This window comes from Chrysemys picta, chromosome 4, assembly GCF_011386835.1.
Source record: "Chrysemys picta bellii isolate R12L10 chromosome 4, ASM1138683v2, whole genome shotgun sequence".
In the NCBI taxonomy this organism is placed as follows: domain Eukaryota; kingdom Metazoa; phylum Chordata; order Testudines; family Emydidae; genus Chrysemys; species Chrysemys picta.
Window position 1 is genome coordinate 93,332,675 of NC_088794.1, and position 19,690 is coordinate 93,352,364.

A 19,690-nucleotide genomic window follows, 5' to 3' on the forward strand; every position below is an offset into this window, starting at 1 on the left:
TCCTGCTTGGAAGTTCAGGTGGATAGGAGGAGGTGGAAGAAGAAGAAAAAAACACATTCTACAAGTGAGGTTATTGCTTCGTTAACTGGTTATTAGTAGTTATAGCCTTTATAACAGCAACTGGGAAATGTGTAATCCTTATTATAGGTTACACTGGCTGAATCTATAACTGATTGTTAAAATTCCACTGCCTTAAAGCAACATTCAGGCTGAGATTTTGGACGTACTACTCCTAGTCCTGCACAGTGTACAGTCATTTACACTAGTGCAAAATGTGTATAAAATGTTACCAAATCTGAATGGTAGCATTTTGCACACACTTTGCACTGATGTATATGACTGATGTATTTCCTACACAAAGTGCCAGAAAATGGGGAATCAGGTCCTTGGAATTTAGACTTATGATTCCACTAATAACCATAACTCTATCCCCTTCCCTATATACACTGCAACAAGGTTTTCATTGCATGGTCATACATGAAATAAATGCTCCATTTGTTTATCTGCTGTTATAGAAAATAACTCATTTTTTATTTTTATGTGTATATATATATATATGTGTGTGTGTGTGTGTGCAAATGACATAATATGTCACAGGTCCATTTTTATGTGCCTGTGGCGGGCCTGGCACCGCAGCACCCTTTTGTGGCAGGGGTGGGATGGGGTGCCGCCCCCTCGCCACTCTCAAGTTCCTGCACCCGCCTTTCTGTGGACAGCCGGTTGCAGCCTAATGGCCTCCTTCCACACAATCACCTGGCGAGATAGTGAGGCCGAGTTGCCGGGGTCCGTACAATCCCCCTCGCAAGCAGGGTCATGTGGCCTAGCTGCCGTAGTCCATACAACTCACTCCCCTACATCGGAGCCATACAACCTAATGGCCAGACTCCATGCAATCCCCCTTGCAAGCGGGGTAGTGCGGCCTAGCAGCCAGAGTCCATACAATCCTCCTCACAAGTCGGGTAGCGCGTCCTAGCGGCCAGAGTCCTTAGGATTCCTCACGGTTTGGGGTGAGGTGGTAGGAGGACCCGGACCCACCCTCTCCACTGGGTCCCGACCCAGGGCCCTCAGTGGGGATCCGACAGCAACACGCCAAGCGCCTATGCGGCTCTAACGCCATTTGCCTGGGTCACTTCCTACCATAAATGCCAGGTTCTCTGCTGTGGAGGGTCCTCCAGTCTGTTCTCCTCCTGTGATGTCCTCCATCGGGGTATCAGGGGTTCAGGGCCAGCTCTGGCTTTTTTGCCACCCCAAGCAAAAAACAACAACAAACCTGTGGGGTGGCTGGAGCGGCCATGGGCAGCGGAGTGCGCGCACCAGCTAGCAGGGGGAGGGGGAGGGAGCGGGGGGGAGAGAGAAGAGGGGCGGCCAGGGCTTCCTTCAGCGGGGCACTCGCAACGCGGCCCCTCCTGCCACACTGCTCCAGTCGGCAGGCAGGGAAGGACATGGGCTGCCCTGCCGGGCTTGCTGCAGACCTGGCACTGGCTGGAGCAGATGGAGCGCACAGCCTGCTCCCAGCAGGGCTCTCCCCTCCTCCGCCCCTACAGGGCGGCCGGAGCAGTGAACCATTAAGAAAAAAAACCTGCGGGGCAGCCGGAGCGGCGAAGCAAAAAAAAAAAAGGATTGGAGGGAAGCCGCCCTTTAGAATCCGCCACCCCAAGCACGAGCTTGCTCGGCTGGTGCCTGGAGCCAGCCCTGCAAGGGGTGTCCCGGCTTGGCGCACTTGGATCCTGGTGCGCAGGCTCTCCCTCTTCAGGAGCTAGCAGCATGCCTCCTTCTCCTCTGGCGGTCAGCCCAGACTGAGCAGTTCTGCAGGCTTTTATACCTGTTCTCCAGTTGGAGCATGCCCAGCAGAGCTTCCGGGGCATGGCTTCCTCTGCTAGGAAAGAAGGGTTAACCCCTGCGGTACCAGTGCAGGGCCACTCTGCCCCATCACAGTGACCATCACTATGTAATGACTAGCTCTCTTGTAGTGCATGCAGGAATGGTAACTTTCATGTGGGAATGAAAAGATTGAATTTTCTGACTTTGTGTGATTAATAATATCACTTCCCCCAATATAAATTCCTTTGTTTTTAATTATTTTGAACTATTACAAAATAAAATCTATCTGTGTCTAAAGGTACTGTGTGCTCTGCTTGGTGCATGTGAAGGGCTGGGGTAGTGATTGCAAAGGTGGCTTTAAGCTGTCTTTGAACTCCCATGGCTTCAAGAAGCTGGGTTGGCTCCTAGTGTTAGATGAGCCTCAGGGCTGCTCTAATTTATACTAGCAGTTATGGCTCTCATGAGCCTATACACCGGCTGGGAATTGGTGGCATGCTCCCTACAGTAAACCAGGGACATATGCAAAGAGAATTTCCAGTTGCCCAGTTAGACTTCTAACTAGCTGGACTAGTTACACTTCTTCACACCCCCTTGTGCTGATCAAGTGTCACAAAGGAGTTGTAGCATTGGCAAGCATCTGGCCTATTATCTATGAAGTGACTAAAATGGACAGAAAGAGATTCATCTGGTCTATTTGTTCTGATAAAGAGGGTTATTAGCTATTGTAGGGTCAAATCCTGCAGAGCAGCTGCACCGCACATCATTTGGCCTATAATAACATACAATACAATCATGTACATTTGCTGTGTCAAAATACAGTGGCAGTAAATACATGGCATCCCAAAGCACAGGGGTGTTCCGATCTGGGGTTTTTGTTCAGGCCATTGTAAAGATAGGGCCATAGGCAATATTTGAATCTGAGTCCATTTCCAGATTTCAAATCTCCCCACCCCCAGGAGCATACAGAACATGGGTTTTGATTCCAGTCCATCTCTAAGTATTTTTATCTTTTGGCGGGTTTTTTTGTTTGTTTTTTTACAGGCGCTGGTAAAGGTTTTGTTTGGTTTTGTTCTTTCTTTTGTCTCCATTCGTTAGAGCATGACTTCACGTTTACAGTGAAAGGATCCTTTGAAGAAACCCGTAGCCTTTCATTGTGCTGTGACCCCAGCTTTCATCTTACAGATCCCATCCTGTTTCACTATGCCAAGCATAGCCAGCCACAACTGGATATTACAGTCCCGAAAATGAAGACACTTTCCAGCTTTGTACGTTATAATTGAACATGGTAGTAGTATGGAGTAATATAGACAGCAACATACATCTACCTTTATTTGGGAAGGGGCAGCAAAAGAGTACTTCTCCTTTTAATAAAAACCCTGGTTTCTTTTCAGTGTGCTTGTATGTCATGTAGAGCAGGAAGGAGCAGAAATGGCCCTCTGACTGTGCCATTGAACTTACTTCCCTTTGATCAAGAAGTAATAGATAAGGTAAGCACTGCCAGCCTTTTAGAATAATACTGAATTTTTTGTTTAAATTTTTGCTGGTTCCACCCAGAGAAACAAACCCAGCCTCCTAGAAACCAAAGAGGACGTTTTCTATTAAGGAGATTAGAAAAAGAAAATATGGGAGTGTGTCTGCCAAGCTGTGGGGAAGGGCCAGAAAACACAAGGCAGCAGTTCTTTAGTGAGGGGGGGAAAGGAGGAGAAAAGAGTCTGATATCATTCTCACTCAACCAGCAAGAGGGCCTAGAGCAGGAAAAGAACTGCATAGTTCAAGGTTCTTGAAAAGCCCAGTGTCTCCTAAGAATGTGGGCTATTCTATCCTAAACCCTACCACTACGGGCCAAATCCTCAGCTGGACTAGGCTCACACATCAATACTGGTACTTCAAGCTTTTGTTTCTGGTACTCCTGGCAGCCTGTCCAGGGCTTAATAATGGACTTTCCACTGGGACCTGAAGTTCCACTGCTGCCCATCTCCCATTCATGTGTGTATTCCCCAACCTGTAACAGAGCTTGGGCTGCTCCATAGCCCAGTCGTGCAATAGTGAGATGAGGCAGACAGAGGTAGATGAGACAGACAAGGTCTTAACCTGGTAAATTGATGCACCAGCCTGAAAAAACAAGGAAACATTGAGATGCAAGAGAATTTTCTACAAATGTTCTTGAGGTCATATACATCACTCGAATTACTACAGCTCACGGCTTTGTGAATATTCTGGTGACAAGGAGCAGATGAAACTCATTAAAGTGAGGAGGAAGGAAGGCTGTAGAAATATCTCAGCATTTATTATATTTACATTTCTCATTTTCAGCACAGAAAATTTGACCTACACTTTAAGACAAAACAGTGGTAAGTTTCTTTCTTGGCTCCTTGGATTCTGATGCATGGTGACCAAGTTACGCTCTTTGTTTCTGGGGAAAGATGTGCTCATGTCATAACTTTCTGCTGGGTACTGATCTCAGATTGAGACCATGTAATAAAACACACCCAGTGCAGGCAATATTTAATGAGACTTCTACGTTAGATACAGCATAAGAAGTGTTACTGATGGTGGTTTTTGAAATCTGTATGCACAGGGTGAGATTCTGTGCTGTGCTGCCAGGGCTTGTGAGGAGTTCCTTGGAAGAAAGCTTTATGAATGCTGGGCGTATCCTCCACCAGCTAAAATGGGAGGTCTTAGGGACCCTTTATGCCACTCCAGACTTTTTACTTGGCATAAAAGGTTAGAAAAAGAGATCTCATTCATCCTGCTGATTCGTTATCCTCCGAGCACCGCAGTCCACTGACCATTTTTGTGCCAGCCATTATGCACAGTAAAATCTCTTACATAGCCAGTGACATCAGATAGAAGTGTTAATAAAAGACTTGACAAAAAACATATAAACCTACCAATTGCCTTATAAAATGTAAATCCAATTAAGATTGTATACCACAGGGTAGTGGTGCCAGCCTACACACCTGGGTCCAACAGCTGTGTATTGTCATATACAGAAATTCAGGACAGGCAACATTTGGAAAAATACTTAATGGCTCAGTTATTTGCAATGTAGATTCTCAGTGTATGAACATACATTTATCCTTTGTGTAACACCTGTATGCTTCAATATTTAAATCACCTCGGTGGGAGATGACATTATAGCATATTATGGCCCCAATGTTTTATAGTTATTCTTGAAAAGACATTTTAATTCTAAGATCCTAATTTTAGCGACTTATTCATCTCTGGAAATTGCCTTTGGTGTTGGATTTCTCCTGTTGCTTCTCAGTCCAGTTATGAATTTTATTAGAAAGCTTGAAAAAATATAAGCTATTCTGAATAACATTCCATTAACAATATGTTGCATCACATTCAGTTTTGTATGAGAGAAAGTTATATACAGCATATATTTGTCATAGAATCATAAAAGATTAGGGTTGGAAGATACCTCAGGAGGTCATCTAGTCCAATCCCCTGCTCAAAGCAGGACCAACCCCAACTGTCAAGCCATATTGTCGCAGTCAGCACAGATTTTGGCCTGTATGGTGCTTACAGTGTCAATATCATTACAAAACAGTCACAAGGGGGTACACTGAAAAATATCCTAATGTTTATCAGCATCTGTTCTACTATCCACGGATATTTATTATGGGAAACATGCCTGCCTTTACAGTGGATTATGATACACTGCAGAGATTTTCAATTTGAACAACCAGTTCTTAATCCCCATAAAAATTAATGGGAAATGGGTATCCAAATCCTCTAGGCAACTTTGAACATTTCAGTCTCTGCCTAATCTTTGAAGGGCAGGGAAAGTAAGACAGCATAATCAACTTGTGCATTCCTACCTTAGCAAGAAAACAATTACAAGACCAAAGACATAACATTTGGTCTGTCTAGGATATCCACAAATTGAAATAAATGTACCTGTGTATATTTAAACGTTTAGTCAGTTAGGTAAATGCAAACATATACTTGACTGTGTTAGATAATACAATCCTCTTTTCTTATTTTTGAACCAAAGAAGTGTAATGCCAAAAAACTATGTTAATTCTGAGTTATCACTAAGATTTAAAATATAAAAAAATCAAATGTTGTTGTTCACAGCGACTGATTTTGTCCCCTTGCACAAATATTATATTTTATATTCTCTACCAGGGCTAATGTTTATGCCATTAAATATATATACAATGTGGACAAATGATGGCTGTTACTTAAATCTTTCTCTTACTGCACTTTTTTACAATATTTTCAAAGCAGCTTCCAAAACTGTGATCATACTTGTGAATTCACCCAGATGTACAAACCAAAAAATGCATTTGAACATGCAAGCCCTTGGAATTACTCATCTTGCAGGTGCAAATGGATGCGTCTCAAAATTTTGAAAAGGCTCTTTAGAAGGCTCTATTGAAAATTTGACCCTCTATGTGTAACTTTGCCGTTGGAGATGCAAGTTGCCAATTCTGTTACTTGCAGCTATCTTTAGACATTTTAGATAATAACAAATACCTTAATATCATGCAGAGCAGATAGATACTTTTGTTTTGTTAATAGAATAAAATATTACAGGACTCTGCACATTTTGCTCTCTGTCTTCTCATATAGTTTATTAGTTTGTCCATATAAAAGTTGTAATAACATAATATAAGAACAGACATACTGTGTAAGACCAATGGTCCATCTAGCCCAGTATCCTGTCTTCCAATAGTGGCCAATGCCAGGTGCTTCAGAGGGAATGAACAGAACAGGTAATCATCAAGTGATCCATTCCCTGTTGCCCATTCCCAGCTTCTGGCAAACGAGGTTAGGGACACTTTGGAGCATGGTTTTGCATCCCTAACCATCTTGGCTAATAGCCATTGATGGGCCTATCCTCATGAACTTATCTAGTTCTTTTTTTAACCCTATTATAGTCTTGGCCTTCACAACATCCTCCAGCAAAGAGTTCCACCGGTTGACTGTGTGGTTGTGTGAATAAATATTTCCTTTTGTTTGTTTTAAACCTGCTGCCTATTAATTACATTTGTTGACCCCCAATGTTATGAGAAGGAAAATAACTCATCCTTATTTACTTTCTCCACACCAGTCATGATTTTATAGACCTCTATCATATCCCCCCTTTAGTTGTCTCTTTTCCAAGCTGAAAAGTCCCAGTTTTATTAATTTCTCCTCATATAGAAGATGTGCCATACCCCTAATAATTTTTGTTGCCCTTCTCTGTACCTTTTCCAGTTCCAATATATCTTTTTTGAGATGGGGTGACCAGATCTGCACATAGTATTCAAGAAGTGGGCATACCATGGATTTAGACAGAGGCAAAATGATATTTTCTGTTTTATTATCTATCTCTTTCCTAATGATTCACAACATTCTGCTAGCTTTTTTGACTGCCACTGCACATTGAGTGGATGTTTTCAGAGAACTATCCACAATGACTCCAAAATCTCTTTCTTGAGTGGTAACAGCTAATTTAGACCCCATCATTTTATGTGTATAGATGGAATTATGTTTTCCAATATGCATTAATTTGCATTTATCAACACTGAATTTCATCTGCCATTTTGTTGCCCAGTCGCCCAGTTTTGTGAGATCTCTTTTTAACTCTTTGCAATCTGCTTTGAATTTATCTATCTTGAGCAGTTTTGTATCATCTGCAAATTTTGCCACCTCTCTGTTTACCCCTTTTTCCAGATCATTTGTGAATATGTTGAACAGGACTGGTCCCACTACAGACCCCAAGGGGGCACCACTATTTACCTCTCTCCATTCTGAAAACCGACCATTTCTTCCCACCGTTTCTTTCCTATCTTTTAACCAGTAATTTATCCAGGAGAGGACCTTCCCTCTTATCCCAGGACAGCTTATTTTGCTTAAGAGCCTTTGGTCAGGGACCTTGTCAAAGGCTTTCTGAAAACCTAAGTACACTATATCCACTGGATCTCCCTTGGCCACATGCTTGTTGACCCCCTCAAAGAATTCTAGTAGATTGGTGAGGCTTGATTTCCCTTTATAAAACCATGTTGACTTTCCCCCCACAAATTGTGTTCATCTATGTGTCTGGTAATTCTGTTCTTTACTATAGTTTCAACCAATTTGCCTAGTACTGAAGTTAGTCTTACCAGGGTGCAATTGCCGGGATTGCCTCTGGACCCTTTTTAAAAAATTGGTGTCACATTAGCTATCCTCCATCTGGTACAGAAGCTGATTTAAATGATAGGATACATACCACAGTTAGTAGTTCTGCAATTTCACACTTGAGTTCCTTCAGAACTCTTGGGTGAATACCATATGGTCCTGGTGACTTATTACTCTTTAATTTATCAATTTGTTCTAAAACCTCCTCTAATGAGACCTCAATCTGGGACAATTCCTCAGATTTGTCACCTAAAAAGAATGGCTCATGTTTGGGAATCTCCCTCAAACCCTCAGCCATGAAGATGGATGCAAAGAATTCATTTAGTTTCTCTGCAATGGCCTTGTCTTCCTTGAGTGCTCCTTTAGCATCTCGATTGTCTAGTGGCCCCAGGGGTTGTTTAGCAGACTTCCTGCTTCTGATGTACTTAAAAAAATTGCTGTTACTTTTGAGTCTTTGGCTAGCTGTTTTTCAAATTCTTTTTTTTTTTTTTGCCTTCCTAATAATATTTTTACCATATTTTGCCAGAGTTTATGCTCCTTTTTATTTTCTTCAGCAGGATTTAACTTTCACTTTTTAAAAGATGCCTTTTTGCCTCTAACTCCTTCTTTTACTTTGTGACACTTTTTTGGTCCTCTTACTATGTTTTTTAATTGGAGCTATGCATTTAAGTTGAGACTCTATTATGGTGGCTTTGAAAAGTTTCCATGCAGCTTGCAGGGATTTCACTTTGGGCACTCTACCTTTTAGTTTCTGTTTCACTAATTTCTTCATTTTTGTGTTGTTCTCCTTTCTGAAATTAAATGCAATGGTGGTGGGCTGCTTTGGTGCCCCCCTCTCCCCCAAGGATGTTAAATTTTATTATGTTTTGGTCACTATTACCAAACGGTTCAGCTATATTCACCTTGTGGACCAGATCCTGTGCTCTGCTTAGGGTTAAATCAATAGTAATAGTGGTAATGTCTTGTCTGTTTATGAAGTGTATATAGTTTATTAATTTAACTATATACACCTTTACCCGATATAACGTTGTCCTTGGGAGCCAAAAAATCTTACCACATTATAGGTGAAACCGCGTTATATTGAACTTGCTTTGATCCACTGGAGTGCGCAGCCCCGCCCCCCAGAGCACTGCTTTACTGCGTTATATCCGAATTCGTGTTATATTGGGTCACATTATATCGGGGTAGAGGTGTAGTACATCTTGAGATACAAGTCATAACGTATAATATTTGTGCCTGTATTCCAGCCGGGAAGACCTAGATGTGCGCTTGGGGTTTGAGCTGTGTGTGGAGGAGCAGGATTTCCTGCATAAAAGGAAAAAGGTGGTTGCTGCTGCTCTGAAAAAGGTTCTCCAGCTAGAGGAGGACCTGCAGGATGATGAGGTATGTGGGGCAGAATCCTTCCCACTCCTTCTCACAGAGGTGTGCTCAGTCAATCGGGCACCAAAATGTGGCATCTTGTTCTCTAGTTTCACAATCTCCAGACGGTCAGGAAGTGAAGAAGTGGGTGGTTTTACTTTTTAGGAAGGAAATGAGTGGTCACAGATGACATTAATAACATATTTTTACTTATATGTACAGTTCCTAAAGAGTGTTGCTTTAATAGATATAGATATTAAATACCAAGATGATTTAGGCCCATGTTCTCAGAATTACAGCAAAAGCTTTCTTAGGCCCAACCATCTTCTCAGCCAGCCCATGCAGACAGACTCAGAACTTCTGTCACTCAGGCCATGTCTACATTACAAACTCATGTTGCCTCTAGTTACATTGGCATACCACCACTGTAGTTAGTACATTGCTTGTGTGTGTAAATACTTGGCTCCTTGTATCTGTGGTGTGCATAGTCACTAGGAGTGTTTGTGTTGATAGAGAGTGCAGTGCACCATGAGTAGGCATCTCTCTGTGCAACTCGTCACCATCCAGCACACTCTTTTGGGAAGTTTTGGCAATGCATGATGGGGCTTAAATGAGTTGCACAGGAGTAATTGGGAACATGGGGTCAACTTCCCAGTTTGCAACTGTCTCCATCCCATAATGTTATCTGTATCCCATAATTTTTGCGCCTTTTTTTTTCAAAATCCCGCAAACCCACGCCACACTTCACACTATCCACCATATCTGACAGAAGCATGGAGTCAGCACAGCTCTGCACTATTGTCGTAAGTGTTGCAAGCACATGATCCTGCAGTATTTGCAGAGCTGCAAGAAGAATTGAATGAGTAGGGAACATAATAATTTCTTGGAGGACGGATTGCCATGGGACATAGTGGAAACCAATTCAAGGTTGTTGTTGGCATTCATGGAGCAGCTGCAGATGGTGAAGTGCCACTTCTGGGCCTGAGAAACAAACACTGACTGGTGTGATTGCATCACAATGCAGGTTTGGGATGACGAGCAGTGGCTGCAGAACTTTGAGATGCACATGGCCACATTCCTGGATCTGTGTGCTGAGCTTGCCCCAGCCCTCCAGTGCAGGGACCCCAAAATGAGAGCTGCACTGACAATGGAGAAGCGAGTGGCGATTGCACTGTGGAAACTTGCAATGCTGGATTGCTACTGATCAGTTGGAAATCAATTTGGAGTCAGGAAATCCACCATGGGGGCTGTTGTCATGCAGTGCAGGACTGTGACTCAGCAATGCCTCAGGACATAATGGATGGATTTGTGGTACTGGGGTTCCCAAACTGCGGAGAGTGGGGAGGGGGAGAGATAGACAGAGCTCAGATCCCTATTTTGGCACCAGATCATCTTGCCACAGAGTACATCAACAGAAAGGGCTACTTTTCTATGATTATCACTGGGATGCTTCATCAACATCAATGTGGGCTGGTCAGGGAAGGTGCATGAAGCTCATATATTTAAGAACACAGGACATTTCAGAAAGCTGCAAGCAGAGATTTGCTTTCCCAACCGGATGATTACCTTTGGCAATGATGAAAGCCCAGTAGTGATCCTGGAGCACCCAGCATACATCTTGCTCCCCTGGCTCATGAAGTCGTACACCAGCCACCTCAACAGCACAAAGGAATGATTCAACTACTGGCTTTGCAGGTGCAGAATGACAATTCAATGTGCTTTTGGTTGTTTGAAGTGATGCAGGCATTGTTCACTCACAAGATTGGACTTCAGTGAGAAAAATATCCCAATGGTTATAGCTTCCTGCTGTGTCGTAGATCATATCTGTGAAGCAAAGGGGGAAATGTGTCCACTGGGGCAAAGGTGGAGCTGCTGTCCGCTGAACTTGAACAGCCAGATACATGGGCTATTAGAAGAGCTCAATGCCGAGTTATAGGCACAGGGAGGCTTTGAAAGACCACTTTAACAGTGAGCTAGAGAAATGTGTGTTCCCTCTACTTTTTTATGTCCATGTGCAGAATGAATTTTGTTATGTGCACGAATATGGAGGTGATGTATGACAGGTCCGTGCGGGGGCCTGCAGGGACGGGTGCCTCTCCCTGCCACGGCTGGTCCATGCTGAGGGAGAGGCATCTCTCCCTGCTGCAAGCCTGAGCCCCTGCGCAGGGCTTAATAGGCAGCTGCACGGCCACGCAGCTTAGAGGGAACTTAGGCTGTAGTGTGCTCTACCTGGCCCTGCTCTTTTGTGGCCTGGTAGGAGTTGTGTGGTGATTGCTGCACACATAGGAAGGTGACAATGTCAATGCACCTATTAATTTTGTTTGTGACTAATCCTATGAGTTGTGTAGCACTGTGCAGTAACAGGTAATTGGCTGCTCAGTTCTCGGCAGCATATGTTGTGAACTAATAAAGATGAATTATGTTCCAAATAATAGAATTTTATTCTGTAACAAAATAAGTGCAAACAAGTGCAATTTAAAAACAAATACATTAAAAATGTAATAAACCATAATAAATTAATAGAACAGAATGTATGAAGGGTAAAGAACATTTATGTCCATTTCAGCTACACATACACTGACCTGTGAAAGCCATGGTTGGCATATGTGAAGCTGTGATTGTCTTTAATGTCCCCTGGAGTAGAGTGGTGGGGGTAGTGCAACAACCCCTGATGCCACATGGAACATTGAGAGGGTCCTGATATTAAGTTCTCAATGGGCTTCAGAGGGAGGCAAGCCCAGAATTGTTGAATCTGCAGATCCACCAAAGCCTGCAACATCTGTGTTTGCTGCCTGAGAAGCCCCAGTATGTTCTGGTGCATCTCCCTCTCCTTTTCCTGCTGGACTCCTGGGCCTTTCTGCTCTCCCCTCATTCCTTCTCCAGTCTGCCTGCAGTGTTCATCATCCAAGCCCTGTGCTCTCTGTCTGAAGCAGCACTGGCTTGCAGGATCTCACTGAACGTGTCATCCTGAGTCCTCTTCTTTCTCCTTATCTGGCTCAGGTGTTACATGGGTGTGGAAAGGGAGACCCTAAAAGCTGCAATGGCACCAGCTGCAGATAAAACACACAGAGGTACCATTGTCAGTCTATTCATTACAGAAAGTGAAACTTAAGATGCTGACCTCACTCCCCTGGCTCCCCTAAAGTTTTAAGGACTACGTTCTCACTTCTGCTTGGAATTGCTTGCGCATGGTGCCAGTCACAGCACCAACCAGGCCTGCCGAGGATTGAGGAAATGTGGAGGGAATTGTTTGGTTGCATGAATCTAGTAGTATAGGGCATTGCCACTGCATACTGGCACTGTTTTCCACAGGTGGTGGTGATTTTAGCTGATATCTCACTCCTGAGGGTAACAAAGACAGAGAGAGCACAGCTGCTGCTGGTGTCCCAAAGCTGCCTGGGCCTGTATGCTGTTAGTCTGTGTACTGCAATGGTGCCTGCTGAACTGATCACTGAGTGGCATGGGAAAGAGTCCTACCACAGAGAAAGATATAAAGATCTTCGGCAGATCTTCGGAAGATTGCAGAGTACCTCCATGAAAGTTTCATCAATATCTCGCAGGAGGATTCAAGGGACATCCCCGAGTACATAAACAAACTTCTCTGCATGGCCCCCTCTGGTAAATTCTAGAGGGTAATGAAACAGGGAAAGAGGGATAGCAACTCTACCTCTTTTGGTTGTACCACTACCTCTTCTAGCACAAGTAAATTAATGATAAGTCAAAAGATGTGTCCTGCTATTTTGGGGATGCCATCCCTTTAATTGAAAATTTATCTATACACTTACCCAAGGTTCCTTCCCCTGCATTGGGGTCACCCGTGCTTTACTGGCAGGACTGTGGAAGGAATCAAAAACAGGTCCCGGCTCGCTGTGCAGCTGGATTCCCCAGGTTGCCTGTCCTCCATACTCCTCCTTCTCTTCCTCATCCACCATCTCTTCTGCCTCACTGTGCACATCCTGTGACTCGGTTTCCATGGAAGTATCCATCGGGGTGTGGGAAGTGGTGGTGGGGTCTCTGCCAAGTACAGCATGCAGCTCTTATAAAAGCAGCAGGTCTGTGGCACAGCAGATCGAGTGTTGCCTGTCTGGCTTTCTGGTATGCCTGCCGCAGCTCCTTGGCTTTCACTGTGCACTGCTGTTGATCCCTGTCATAGCCCTTCTCCTGCATCCCCTGAGCAATCTGTTCATAGATGTTGACATTTCTATGGCTGGTGTGGAGCTGTGCCTGAATAGCCTCTTCAGGCCTAGGAGGGCCAATATCTCCTGTCTTTTCTAGGCAGGAGCACATCTGGAGCATGGAGCTGGCATGGTCAGCTGGACAGTTGAACTCAACAATGGAGAGCTGCTAGGGGTGCTTGCCAAGCCGGGCAATCAGAAAAAGGAGTTTCAAAAATTCTATGACCCCTGGGTTGGGGAGTCCACAACTGAGACCAGAGCAGACATTATGGGGCATTGTGGGACAGATGCTGGAGGACAGTTAGGGTTGAGATAAGTAACACAGTGTCTACACTCACACTGCATCAACCTATGTACATCAACTGTGGCTCTACACTGCTTGAGGAGGTGGTGTTAGTAAGTTGGCGTAATGGAACACTTACATTGGTGGGAGATAAATGTAAGTGTAGACACATGCACAACTAGGTCAACATAAACTGCCTTGTGTTGACCTAACTTTGTAATGCAGACCAGGCCTCACTGTTTACAATTGATTTGAACCTGACTTTCCATTTGCACCTGTGCTGCGTGGGTGCAAAATACTACCATTCTGAGTTGGTTGTATTTACAACTACTTTGTACTCACTTAGCAAGTGCAAATGACTACACAAGGTACACACTGGACAGGTTTAAAGTCATCCACACCTCTGAACAAAAATGATACTTCCTTAAAGACTTTAGGCTAAATTTACCATTTGTGCCAGCAGTGTCTTTAGCCCAATGCATGGTATCTTTCTTTAGTGTTAGTTGAGCCAACTTATCTTTCATGTATCAGAGGGGTAGCTGTGTTAGTCTGGATCTGTAAAAAGCAACAGAGAGTCCTGTGGCACCTTTAAGACTAACAGATGTATTGGAGCATAAGCTTTCATGGGTGAATGCCCACTTCGTCGGATGCGTATAATGGAAATTTCCAGGGGCAGGTATAAATATGCTGGCAAGAATCAGTCTGGAGATAACGAGGTTAGTTCAATCAGGGAGGGTGAAGTCCTCTGCTAGCAGTTGAAGTGTGAACACCAAGGGAGGAGAAACTGTTTCTGTAGTTGGCTAGCCATTCACAGTCTTTGTTTAATCCTGATCTGATGGTGTCAAATTTGCAAATGAACTGAAGCTCAGCAGTTTCTCTTTGGAGTCTGGTCCTGAAGTTTTTTTGCTGTAAGATGGCTACCTTTACATCTGCTATTGTGTGGCCAGGAAGGTTGAAGTGTTCTCCTACAGGTTTTTGTATATTGCCATTCCTGATATCTGACTTGTGTCCATTTATCCTTTTATGTAGTGACTGTCCAGTTTGGCCAATGTACATAGCAGAGGGGCATTGCTGGCACATGATGGCATATATAACATTGGTGGACGTGCAGGTGAATGAACTGGTGATGTTGTAGCTGATCTGGTTAGGTCCTGTGATGGTGTTGTTGGTGTAGATATGTGGGCAGAGTTGGCATCGAGGTTTGTTGCATGGATTGGTTCCGGAGTTAGAGTTGTTATGGTGCGCTGTGTGATTGCTGATGAGAATATGCTTAAGGTTGGCAGGTTGTCTGTGGGCGAGGACTGGCCTGCCTCCCAAGGTCGGTGAAAGAGAAGGATCATTGTCCTGGATGGGTTGTAGATCACTGATGATGCGTTGGAGAGGTTTAAGCTGAGGACTGTAGGTGATGGCCAGTGGAGTTCTGTTGGTTTCTTTCTTGGGCTTGTCTTGTAGCAGGAGGCTTCTGGGTACACGTCTGGCTCTGATGATTTGTTTCCTTATTTCCTTGTGCGGGTATCGTAGTTTTGAGAATGCTTGGTGAAGATCTTGTCGGTGTTGGTCTCTGTCTGAGGGGTTGGAGCAGATGCGGTTGTACCTCAGTGCTTGGCTGTAGACGATGGATCATGTGGTGTGTCCGGGGTGGAAGCTGGAGGCATGAAGGTAGGCATAGCGGTCGGTGGGTTTTCGGTATAGGGTGGTGTTAACGTGGCCATCACTTATTTGTACTGTGGTGTCTAGGAAGTGGACCTCCTGTGTAGATTGGTCCAGGCTGAGGCTGATGTTGGGGTGAAAGCTGTTGAAATCGTGGTGGAATTCTTCCAGAGTCTCCTTCCCAGGGGTCCAGATGATGAAGATGTCGTCAATGTAGTGTAGGTAGAGGAGGAGCGTGAGTGGACGAGAGCTGAGGAAGCGTTGTTCCAGGTCAACCATAAAAATGTTGGCATATTATGGGGCCATGCGGGTGCCCATGGCAGTGCCACTGGTCTGGAGGTATATATTGTGACCAATTTTGAAATAGTTGTGCGTGAGGATAAAGTCACAGAGCTCAGCAACAAGTTGTGCTGTGTCATCATCAGGGATACTATTCCTGACAGCTTGTATTGTATTGAGCATTGGCCTGCTAAACCCAGGGTTGGGAGTTCAATCCTTGAGAGGGCCACTTAGAGATCTGGGGCAAAAATCAGTACTTGGTCCTGCTAGTGAAGGCAGGGGGCTGGACTCAATGACCTTTTGGGGTCCCTTCCAGTTCTATGAGATAAGTATATCTCCATATTAAAAAAATATATATTCCTAGATGACCAATATCTGCTGACAAGGTCACAACAGTGATAGTTTATTGCATTTAGTACAAGTCTATTATAATCAGGAGATAACAATTACTGTATTTTTATGTTGATGTAGAGGATTTTTTAGGAGAATTGAAAGTATTGAGTTATGCTCAGTGTTTAAAATTCCATGCCTAACATGACAGCCTTTGCTTTCCAATTGCTAAGCAGTAAGTTACAGAAAACTCAGAGCAATTCCAGTTATTTCTATGCAGCATGGTTAATTCAGATCATGTCTCTGCTTGCAAACTGATCATATACATTTTTTTTTACCTTTTAATCAGGGCCTGAACTTCTTAACATAATTTCTACTCATCTCTATTCTAATCACTAATTGTCCCCACCCCTATAGTTATTTTTCATTAAATGTATGCTTTTTTGCATTGAATAGGTACCAGTGGTGGCATTCATGACAACAGGTGGTGGTACTAGAGCACTGACAGCAATGTACGCTCACCTGTTGAGTATCCAGAAGTTGAATGTTTTGGACTGTATTTCATACATCACTGGTTTATCTGGCACAACATGGTAAGGAGAACAACAAGCTTCTGACACAAAGAAATTAATTAAAGACATAATCTCCAGAGTGGTGAAATGTTTATTAGTCTCCAAGTAGTTATGCATGTGCCCATTGTAACCTAGTTTAAATATCTAATTATTATTATTTGCATACACAAACCAAGAAACCATCACTGTTTATGGTTTCCAGAGGCCTTTCTGGCCAACAGAATTATAATTAACAAACAGCTTTATTCATCTAGTGTGGCTTTTTCATGTCAGCCTTTGTTAGGTGTTTACCAATATTTGCTATCATCCATGATCATGTGTGAATGATATCAACACTGGAAAAGTAGCAAAGTGAATTGGAGAGATTAGAGCATCTGAAGCTACAGGCAATCAAGGGAGACCTGGTGCTAATAAATGTACAGTCCTACACCACCAGCACAAGTAGGAAATAATAATTAATAAATAATATATAACTCTTAGTGAAATGGATTGTTGTAATAAAGCAGCCACACCCATCACATTAAAACAATCTTGTTTTAATTTGGTGGTGTTAATACTATCCTAATATCACTTTTTCATGTACCTAAGCAATGTAGTTGCTGCAGGGAAGGTGTGGAATCAGGATTGGGGAGTTTGTTACAAATCCAAAACTTGAGCTAGGCTTCCAAATTGTTTGCTGAAATTCACAAACCTTTTGGCAAACCTGGACTGGGTGTCAAGCAAGTCTGAGCCCATTTAATGGACATTTTATGAAAGTTGGTGGTTTCAGTTAAATTTAGTTACATTTCACTGAGATTTTTGGTTTCATTCAAACCCAAAAGGCACATCAAGGTGTAAACCCACGCACCCAATCTGAAATCAAGAAATGTTGTCCAGTGCTCTCTAAGCCAAAACTTGAGGGTTTCAAAGAGCTCTAATTTTGAACCCCAACTTTTCCTTATATTTCCTTTTCTCAGGACAATGTCAAATTTATATGAAGACCCTGACTGGTCACAGAAGGATATGGAGGCATCAGTCAGTGATGCTCGGAAACACGTGATCAAAAACAAGTTCTTGGCCTGTTTTTCCGTGGATCGTCTGAAATACTATGTAAAGGAGCTGCACCAGCGGAAACAAGAGGGGCACAAGATATGTTTTACAGATCTATGGGGACTCATCATTGAAGCCATGTTACATGATGGGGTACTATAGAACATTTGCCCTTTTCAGAGTCTTCCTCTAAGTAGCTAATCTTCTGAAAGTAGAAATGAGGATAAACTGTAAACCCTAACTGGATACACCCACTCAACATGGCTGCAGAGTTATCCACACAAATAAGTTTTATTTGTTGACTGCATCATATATATGTTAAAATTAGACCTGTTCAAAAAACAGGAAAGAAACCCCCAGCCCATGGAAACTCTAGAAAATCCAAAATTCTTTTTTAAGAGCTGATTTTTCAAAGTGCCTTAAAACCCGTATGCATAGAGAGATTGCCTTGATAATGCGTATGCTACAAGTGGAGCTGGGATAGAGCATGTGGTGCAAATTTGGAATTGTTTGGTCAAGCGGTTCCCAAAATGCGGCCCAAACCCTTTGGCATATGAGCTGCTTTTACTTTTCGAAGTGCTCTCAAATCCATGTTCAATTTTGAGGAAGTTTCACGCCCCCCCCCCCCACTACCACCCCATAAATGCTTCCCCAAAGCCATCTACCCTTCTCTTCACATTCCACCTTGTACCAGGTTAGTGGGTAGTATTGTGTCTGGGAGATAAAGCCTAGTATGAGGGAGAAAGGGGGCTGGGGAGATAGGTGAGGGAGGGAAGCAGGGCCAGTGCAATCAATAGGTGAACTAGGCGGCCGCCTAGGGCGCCTAGTGGTTGGGGGCACCTAAAAGCCCGCTCAGGCGAGGAGGTGGAGTGGAGGTGAGCTGGGGCGGGAGGGTGCGGGGAGGGCTGCCCGCAGTAACGGGGGGGGGGAGGGGCGCACAGGGGAACCGCTCCCCGCCCCAGATCACCTCCACTCTGCCTCCTCCGGTGAGCACACAGCCCCCACTCTAATTCTCCTCCTATTGGCGCCGCAAGCCTGGGAGGGGAGGAGAATTAGAGCAGCCCCGGCATGCTTAGTGGAGGAGGTGGAGCAGAGGTGAGCTGGGGCGGGCTCCCCGGGTGGGGTTAGCTGCCGCAGAGGGGGGCTCCCCAGGTGGGGTTAGCTGCCATGGAGGGGGGCTCCCTGGGCGGGGTAGCTGCTGCAAGGGGGCTCCCGCGGTGGGCTCCCCAGGTGGCGGGCTGGGTTAGCTGCCGCGGCGGGTGAGGTTAGCTGCCACGGGGTGGGCTCCTCTGGTAGGGAGGCGGGGGGGCATGGTTAGCTGGGTGGGGCGGGGGTGGCGCAAGGTGGAAGTTTCACCTAGGGCGTGAAACTTCCTTGCACCGGCCCTGGAGGGAGTAGCTACCATATTGAAAATGACACAAAAGAGGCTAGTGCAAGTGTCCTGTCCAGGTTGAATCTCTTGTCCACCAGGAGAGGCTCACTGAACGCCTGCCAGACAGCTGTAAGTAGGGCTGATTCTCTCTGGGGAGCCAGAAACAGACACACTCCAAGCATGCCACAGCATGTAACGCTGAGGTGAAAAGCAGCACGTATGACTCCCCGGGCATATGGAACTGAGAGTGGGCTAGGGAAGGAGGAGGAGGCAGCACACTCACTGAGATGAATGAATTTTCATTTTGTTGTTGTCCATAATGGTTCAATATTTCATTTTCCATGGAATTTTTCTATCCCCATTTTTTGTTCCCCAAATCAGTAACTCTTCTAAATGAATTAATTTTGATTTTTAAAAATGATTCCCGCTTCCCCCCTATTTTTGAAAAACCATCATTGTGACTCTGAGATGAGCAGTGAAAATTAGCAACATAAAGAACCAAATCAGACAAATAATAATAAAAAAAAAATACAAATTTCACTGGATGACCAAGCTTTTTCAGATTTAACCATTTCCATCAAAACTTTCTACATTTAAAACACACACACACACACATAAAATCCCCTATTTTATTATTCATTATTATTTACTTATTCCACAAGGTCATTGAAAAAAATTCAAAATTTCAACTCCCTCCAATTAAAAG

General features: G+C 44.1%; 1 protein-coding gene across 1 annotated transcript in view; it reads left to right on the forward strand.

Annotated features, from left to right (window-relative positions):
* Positions 1–2,637: 2,637 nt before the first annotated feature.
* Positions 2,638–19,690, forward strand: part of LOC101934086 (cytosolic phospholipase A2 epsilon-like) — a 30,428-nt gene continuing 13,375 nt past the window's right edge. Inside the window, exons 1-6 of the mRNA XM_065593062.1 lie at positions 2,638–3,086; positions 3,213–3,308; positions 4,135–4,172; positions 9,183–9,318; positions 16,468–16,604; positions 17,540–17,765. Of these exons, the coding sequence (XP_065449134.1) occupies positions 3,066–3,086; positions 3,213–3,308; positions 4,135–4,172; positions 9,183–9,318; positions 16,468–16,604; positions 17,540–17,765 (654 nt within the window). The 5' untranslated portion in view covers positions 2,638–3,065. The remainder of the gene's footprint in view (positions 3,087–3,212; positions 3,309–4,134; positions 4,173–9,182; positions 9,319–16,467; positions 16,605–17,539; positions 17,766–19,690) is intronic.